The 8,453-nt window shown below is 44.5% G+C and overlaps 1 protein-coding gene across 5 annotated transcripts in view; it reads right to left on the reverse strand.

Moving 5' to 3' along the window:
• Positions 1-6,305: 6,305 nt before the first annotated feature.
• The window catches only part of cep44 (centrosomal protein 44), a 35,142-nt gene continuing 32,994 nt past the window's right edge, over positions 6,306-8,453 (reverse strand). For 3 of the 5 annotated variants that reach the window (XM_061772058.1, XM_061772061.1, XM_061772057.1), the window contains exons 10-11: position 8,453; positions 7,869-8,318 (exon numbers count right to left, since the gene is read on the reverse strand). The exon at position 8,453 is cut by the window's right edge and continues 37 nt beyond it. In XM_061772058.1, the coding sequence (XP_061628042.1) occupies positions 8,270-8,318; position 8,453 (50 nt within the window). In that variant the 3' untranslated portion in view covers positions 7,869-8,269. Of the gene's footprint in view, positions 7,840-7,868; positions 8,319-8,452 lie in introns of those variants that run through there. The other 2 variants (XM_061772060.1, XM_061772059.1) reach the window with 2 other exon arrangements.

An 8,453-nucleotide genomic window follows, 5' to 3' on the forward strand; every position in this document is an offset into this window, starting at 1 on the left:
TGCTACATAAATAAATCTGATGTTGATATAATTTACTCTAAAAAAATTAAATGCAGATTTACCTCCCAATCTGTAGGCACCTACTGTGTTATGAGATGTCACCTTAGCATTTATCTGCCGAAGAACGCTGATTCGTTCTTGCGAGTCGGCTGGAAACTGAACTGTCGAAGCGTTCTGTCACTCACTGCTGAATCTTCGGCGAATGACCAATGAGCAGCCAGCGTGCAGTCGGGGACGGGACTTCATTAAACGTACTGCCATGTGATTTGTGATTCTCCAGCGTTGTCACTCACTTTGGCGAATGACCAATGAGCATCCAGCATCAGGCAGCGCCGTGCAGGCGGGGGAGGGACTTAAGTGAACAGTGATTCATTCAGTGAACTGGTGTACTGAGGAACTGAAGAGTGATTCGTTCAGTGAACTGGTGTACTGAAGAGTGATTCGTTCAGGGGAGGGACTTAAGTGAACTCAGTGATTCGTTCAGTGAACTGTTGTACTGACGAACTGAAGAGTAATTCGTTCGTTGAACTTATCGTTCGCGATGCGTTATACACGAGTGATTTGTTCATTGAACTTCTTCGTTTGTGATCCGCCAAGGAGCGATGTACTTGTACGATGAGTAATTCGTTTGCGCAAGGAACGACATGCTATGCAGTGAACGTACTCATGAGTGATTTTAACCGCAAGTCCTGACATCCTCACGGGGATAGCTTTTTCTAGCAGCTTCAAGCTAACGTCTAATTTTTGAGTCAGTCAAGCACACATACTTAAAATAAATGTAAATTAATAATAAATGTATATATGTACACATCCATATCATTCCCTCTGTCTCTAATGTGATTATTAAAGCTTTTTATTTAATAATAATAATAATACACGGCGGGTGACTGGTTAGAGCGGCAGCCTCACAGTTCTGAGGACCCGGGTTCAATCCCTGGCCCCGCCTGTGTGGAGTTTTCTCCGGGGACTCCGGTTTCCTCCCACATCCCAAAAACATGCATTAATTGGAGACTCTAAATTTCCTGTAGGTGTGACTGTGAGTGCGAATGGTTGTTTGTTTGTTTGTGCCCTGCGATTGGCTGGCAACCAGTTCAGGGTGTACCCCGCCTCCTGCCTGATGATAGCTGGGATAGGCTCCAGCACGCCCGCGACCTGCGTGAGGAGAAGCGGCTCAGAAAATTGATGGATGGATAATAATACATTAAACTTATATAGCGCTCCTCAAGACGCTTTCCACTAATCAGATGACAATAACAGTATGGTGAGTGAGCAGAAAGCCCAGCTGTCGGGGGCTGGTGTCAGTGATGTTCCACCGCAGTGGGATGCAGAAAAGTCACGCCGGCCGGCGAGAGCCTAGCTGGACATCAGGGCACGCGGAAGGGGACTCACAACCGAAGTCGGGTGTTCAAGACCTTGCTGAGAGAGAGAGAGAGAGAGAGATAGGTAGGTGATAATTTAGCCGAAGTTTTATTTTTAAATAATATCCCCACCTTTCCTAGTTTACAATACATAACAACAACAACGCATAGTCCTTCGGTGAACGTGGTGAGTGACCGTGAACCTCGGGGGGATCATTAACTGAATGAGGAAGCACATGAATGACTTTGTGAAAAAGAACTGAACGATTTGGTGAATTAATCTTTTGAACAAATCTTTTTAATGAACTGATTCGAATGATTCAGTACACTCAAAAGAACTGCCATGCCCATCACTACTTTGAAGCAGTGAATTATCCATCAATCAATATTTCATCCATTTTCTGTAGCGCTTATACAGGGTCAGGGGCGTGCATGAGCCTATCCCAGCTAACTAAGGGCAGGAGGCGGGGTACACCAATTGCAGGGCACATTTAAACAAACAACCTTTGACACTCACATTCACCCCGAGGGGCAATTTAGTCTTCTCACCCTACCAATAGACTGATGAAATCCATCCATCCATTTTCTGAGCCGCTTCTCCTCACTAGGGTCGCGGGGGTGCTGGAGCCTATCCCAGCTGTCATCGGGCAGGAGGCGGGGTACACCCTGAACTGGTTGCCAGCCAATCGCAGGGCACACAGAAACAAACAACCATTCGCGCTCACAGTCATGCCTACGGGCAATTTAGAGTCTCCAATTAATGCATGTTTTTGGGATGTGGGAGGAAACCGGAGTGCCCGGAGAAAACCCATGCAGGCACGGGGAGAACATGCAAACTCCACACAGGCGGGGCCGGGGATTGAACCCGGGTCCTCAGAACTGTGAGGCTGACGCTCTAACCAGTCGGCCACCGTGCCGCAGACTGATGAAATGATTTATTCACTTTAGCCCCTCCGTTCATCAAGTCTAGCTTCTAGCTTTATTGGTTTGCCTTTGGCAATAATGGAAGCATGTCTTTTTTTGAGGAATTTAGAATCTTCAATTAACCTATCATGCATGTTTTTGGGATGTGGGAGGAAACTGGAGGGCAGTGAATCATTTTAGGCCAATTGTCTCAAAGTGATTCCTTGCTTCAGAAAGCCTCGGTTTCCTCATCCCTATTTACAGGGAAAAAAAATTAATCGGAGCCTTCTGCTAAAATTTTTAAGCCTATTTTGTGTGTCCAAGATTTAATCTACAACCCCAAACCTACAGTATATAAGACAGTCAGAAGTGTAAAATACATGTGAATTTGCATCTAACACCTTTTCGCCATACAACAGTACCTGACAGTCTAAATAGGGGGATAAAATACTTGGCCATTCTTCACCATGATACGTTCTAACATTGCCATCTAGTGGCTAATATAATGGCTTACTGTTAAAAGTTTTTCAACTAACAGTATGAACAAATACGGAATATGCTAAATATACATCTAAAATGGATATTTTACAGGGAAGAAATAGTCAAACATAAAAACAAATATTAGCATAGATATGTTAAACACGGATGGATACCAAGATCCTTACATTGCAAACCAAGTACTACATGAAGTCTTAAACCCAACTGCAATGTTAGAAAAACGATTGCCACAAACCCTGTACATCGTTTCCTATTTTATAATAGTGAGCAGTGGGCCTGGGGTTGCCGCCAGACCAGTTGAACAAATCTTCCATGCCTTTGCATTTTTATGTTGTGAAGACTTTATTGATTTGGGTTTGAAATAGTAGACCCATCATAATGTGTGAGCAATCACCTTGCTACTACAGGTTTCCTCTGGACAGCTGTGAACTGTCAGGGCCAGCAAGGCCTTCTCTGCTGGCTGTGCACTCAGTCGCACTGACCTAGATTTTAAATCTTGTTAAGTGGCCCTCTGCCTCCTTTTAGTGATTAAGGATGGTTTAACCGGTTTAGTTTAGGCTAGGTGAACGCTCATATTTGTTTACCAAAGTTTTAAGCTGGATTCCCTTCCTGGCGCAACCCTCTGCCTTTATCTGGGCTTGGGACCGGCCTACAGTTTGCACTGGCTTGTGCCCCCCATACGTTTCATGCCGAGAAAAAGTACCACAGATGCATTTGCCTTGAGGGTGTTGATGGAGACATGCAGAGAAGGTCAGAAGGAGCTACATTGTGTCTTTGTAGATTGAGAGAAAGCCTATGACATAATATCCAGTGAGGAACTATGGTACTGCATGCGGAAGTCTGGAGGGGCAGAGAAGTGTTAGAATAGTACAGGACATGTATGAAGGTAGCAGAACAGTGGTGAGGTGTGCTGTAGGTGTGACACAGGAATTTAAGGTGGAGTTGGGACTGCATCAGGGATCAGCCTTGAGCCCCTTCTTCCTCTTTGCAGTGGTGATGGATAGGCTGACAGGTGAGGTTAGACTGGAATCCCCATGGACTATGATGTTCGCGGATGACATTGTGATCTGCAGTGAAAGCAGGGAGCAGGTGGAGGAACAGTTAGAAAGGTAGAGGCATGCCCTGGAAAGGAGAGGAACTAAGATTAGTCAAAGTAACACAGAATATATGTGCATGAAAGAGAGAGGTGGAGGGGGAAGAGTGAGGCTACAGGGAGAAGAGATGGTGAGGGTGGAGGAATTTCAATACTTGAGGGGGGTCAACAGTCCAGAGCAATGGTGAGTGCAGTAAGGAAGTGAAGAAACTGGTCCAAGGAGGTTGCAACGGGTGGAGGAAGGTGTCAGGTGTGTTATGTGACAGAAGGGTCTCTGCTAGGATGAAAGGCAAAGTTTATGACAGTGATGAGGCCAGCCATGATGTACGGATTAGAGACAGTGCAACTGAAGAGACAACAGGAAGCAGAGCTGGAGGTGGTGGAAATGAATACGTTTATTTGAAAAGAGCTCATCAGAGGGACAGCCAATGGTAGATGTTTTGGAGACAAAGTTAGAGAGAGCAGACATCGATAGTTTGGACACATCCAGAGGAGAGAGCGTGAGTATATTGGAAAGCGGGTTCTTCGGCAGAAAGAGAAGAGGAAAGCACAGAGCCTAGAACTGAATGTGGGGACTTTGAATGTTGGGACTATCATAGGAAAATCTCGGGAGTTGGTTGACATGATGATTAGGAGAAAGGTTGATATATTGTGTGTCCAGGAGACCAGGTGGAAAGGCAGTAAGGTTAGATGTTTAGGGGCAGGGTTTAAATTATTTTACCATGGTGTAGATGGGAAGAGAAATGGAGTCAGGGTTATTTTTAAAAGAAGAGTTGGCTAAGAATGTCTTGGAGGTGAAGAGTATCAGATTGAGTGATGAGGCTGAAACTTGGAATTGAGGGTGTTATGTATGATGTGATTAGCGGCTATGCCCCACAGGTAGGACGTGACCTAGAGGTGAAAGAGAAATTCTGGAAGGAGCTAGACGAAGAAGTTCTGAGCATCACAGACAGAGAGAGTCGTGATTGGTGCAGATTGTAATGGACTACGTTGGTGAAGGAAATAGGGGTGATGAAGAAGTGATGGGTAAGTACGGCATCCAGGAAAGGAACTTGGAGGGACAGATGGTGGTAGACTTTGCAAAAAGGATGCAAATGGCTGTAGTGAACACTTTTTTCCAAAAGAGGCAGGAACATAGGGTGACCTACAAGAGCGGAGGTAGAAGCACGCAGGTGGATTACACCTTGTGCAGACGATGTAATCTGAAGGAAGTTACCGACTGTAAGGTAGTGGTAGGGGAGAGTGTGGCTAGACAGCATAGGATGGTGGTGTGTAAGATGACTCTGGTGGTGGGGAGGAAGATTAGGAAGACAAAGGCAGAGCAGAGAACCATGTGGTGGAAGCTGAGACAGGACGAGTGTTGTGCAGCTTTTCGGGAAAAGGTGACACAGGCTCTCGGTGGACAGGAGGAGCTTCCGGAAGACTGGACCACCGCAGCCAAGGTGATCAGAGAGGCAGGCAGGAGAGTACTTGGTGTATCTTCTAGCAGGAATGGAGAGAAGGAGACCTGATGGTGGAACCTCACAGTACGGGAAATCATACAAGGAAAAAGGTTAGCTAAGAAGAAGTGGGACACTGAGAGGACCGAAGAGAGGCGAAAGGAATACATTGAGATGCGACATAGGCCAAAGGTAGATGTGGCAAAGGCCAAACAAGAGCTATATGATGACATGTATGCCAGGTTGGACAAAAAGAAGGATAAAAGGATCTATACAGTATTGTACAGCTTTTTTGGAACGTGTTACAGCCATAAAATTCTAAGTTAATGATTATTTGCTAAAAACAATAGTTTCAGTTTGAACATTAAATATTTTGTCTTTGTAGTGTATTCAATTAAATATAGGTTGAACATGATTTGCAAATCATGGTATTCTGTTTTTATTTATGTTTAACACAACGTCCCAACTTCATTGGAATTGGGGTTGTACAAACAGGAGGAGGAGACTCAGCCTGTGTACCACGAACGAGTGGGAATACTCTGGCGCTGGATAAGGCATGCTTAAATACACGCGGTGATGAGTACTGATTGGGAACAGGTGCGTGGGCGAGCAGGTCAGGATTGCGGGAGAGAGAGAGAGAGAGACACGCACACAACTGCAGGGTACATTACCACTCTAACCAGTTAAATTCTTATGTACGGTTTTCTCCATTTTCCACCCATCCATTTTCTGAGCCGCTTCTCCTCACTAGGGTCGCGGGCGTGCTGGAGCCTATCCCAGCTGTCATCGGGCAGGAGGCGGGGTACACCCTGAACTGGTTGCCAGCCAATCGCAGGGCACATACAAACAAACAGCCATTTGCACTCACAGTCACACCTACGGGCAATTTTAGTCTCCAATGAATGCATGTTTTTGGGATGTGGGAGGAAACCGGAGTGTCCGGAGAAAACCCACGCAGGCACGGGGAGAACATGCAAACTCCACACAGGCGGGGCCGGGGATTGAACCCGGGTCCTCAGAACTGTGAGGCTGACGCTCTAACCAGTCGCCCACCGTGCCGCCGGTTTTCTCTATTTTAACAAACAAAACAAGTGTGGTATGTAAAAATAAATATGACTTCTAAATGCATCACCACTAGATTTATTTTTAATGTAGATCATTTTATTCGGTATTTTAAAAAAGCTATCAATGTACAGTATTGAGTTTGAGACGTAAATAAAATCTATGAACTACCCTTCATTTATTATTCATACTAATATTTATGAATAAATAAATAGATATTCTCATGTTAAATTGCATGGCCTGTTTTATGTTCAACAGACATTCTGACTGAGTCATGGGTAGTTTAAAAAAAAGACATGGTGATGTTGTGGCATAATTGAAAAAAAAAAAAAGGAGACTGTCAAAAAAAAAAAAGAAAATTGATCAAGAAATCAAAGAAACTGAACTGAACATACAACAAATGACACAATATTATATTACACAATTTACACAATTTCTGAAATATACACACACATTTAAATATAAATAATAAATATGTAAAATTATTAACAAATCAAAACTAACCCTAACCCCAAAAAAAAAAAAACTAAAGTGGTACCATTTCATAATGTCAAACTCATTTTCTCCAGGTGCAGGACATCCACTCGCACTCTACTGCTTTGAGCTGTGTTCAGGGTCCATTTGTGCTTGTTAAACATATTGTGATGTGAGTTAATTGAGCACAACAGTAAATGTAGTGACAGCTGAACAGCATCGATCATCCATCCATCCATCCATTTTCTATACCGCTTATCCTCAATTAGGGTTGTGGGTTGTGCTGGAGCCTATCCCAGCTGAGTTCGGGCGAGAGGCGGGGTACAGCCTGGACTGGTTGCCTGCCAATCGCAGAGCACAAAAACAAACAACCATTCACACCTTAGGACAATTTAGTCTTCTATTAACCTAACATGCATGTTTTTTGGAATGTGGGAGGAAACCGGAGTACCCAGAGAAAACCCACGCAAACTCCACACAGAAAGGTTACTACCCGGCTACGAACCCACATCCACTGAACTGTGAGGCGGATTTAATCACCAGTCGGCTACCATGCCGCTGATAGTTTATGGAATTTTGGAATTCTGCTGAACAAAAATATGACCCAACTTCAGTTTTGGCCCTCAAAAAAAGACATGCTTCCATTATTACCAAAGGCAAACCACTAAAGCTAGAAGCTAGATTTGATGAACGGAGGGGCTAAAGTGAATAATTTAATGTTACTCTGACTTAAAGAGCAAATCAGTCTATTTGTAGGGTGAGAAGACTAAATTGCCCGTAGGTGTGAATGTGAGTGTCAAAGGTTGTTTGTTTAAATGTGCCCTGCAATTGGCTGGCAACCAGTTCAGGGTGTACCCCGCCTCTAGCCAACAGTTAGCTGAGATAGGCTCCAGCATACCCGCGAGCGACCCTAGTGAGGATAAGCGGTGGAGAAAATGGATGGATGGCTGGACATTTATAGGGTACTGTCGATCATTCTGTACTCTTCATTTGAGTAGAAGTACTCCTCAACCTATAAATAATACACAAACACAGTCAAGAACAGTGAAATATTTATACAGTGGAACCTTGGTTCACAAACACGGCAGTTGATGAACAAAATTTTTCAACAAATATTGCTTCGGTTCACAAACTACTACGATATGGTTCGATACGCGAAGTCACAGAATCCCCTCCCAGTTGCACTCTTTCACACAGCGAGAACGTTGTTCACTTCGTGAGCCGCTTATTTCACAAACAGAAATGAATCTTGTCGTATTTTACCCATGGAAAGTGTTGCGGTTGCAGCAGTGTCCGGTGAGATTTTGCTGGCGGGGCTGGGCATATGCCACCCTACTGTGCCTCCAGCGGCTTGGTGGAAGGGTCCCTGGCTCAGTATCTCAACGTGACACGATCATCTGCACCTGGGCAGCGCTTTGGCCAGGGGCCCCACTGTCCACTTCTTACCAGGTGTCAGCACCGGCTGCGCACAAAGTCGACTTCGTGCTTGGGCTGGAATGGATAAATTCTATTTGGAAAAAATCCTGCGGTTCGTGACTAAAGTATCGGAATGAATTGAGTTGGTGACTCAAGGTTCCACTGTAAAGATCATGATATGAAGATGCTTTAGTGAACACATTACTTACA

Source organism: Phyllopteryx taeniolatus, chromosome 4 (genome assembly GCF_024500385.1).
Source record: "Phyllopteryx taeniolatus isolate TA_2022b chromosome 4, UOR_Ptae_1.2, whole genome shotgun sequence".
Classification (NCBI taxonomy): Eukaryota; Metazoa; Chordata; class Actinopteri; order Syngnathiformes; family Syngnathidae; genus Phyllopteryx; species Phyllopteryx taeniolatus.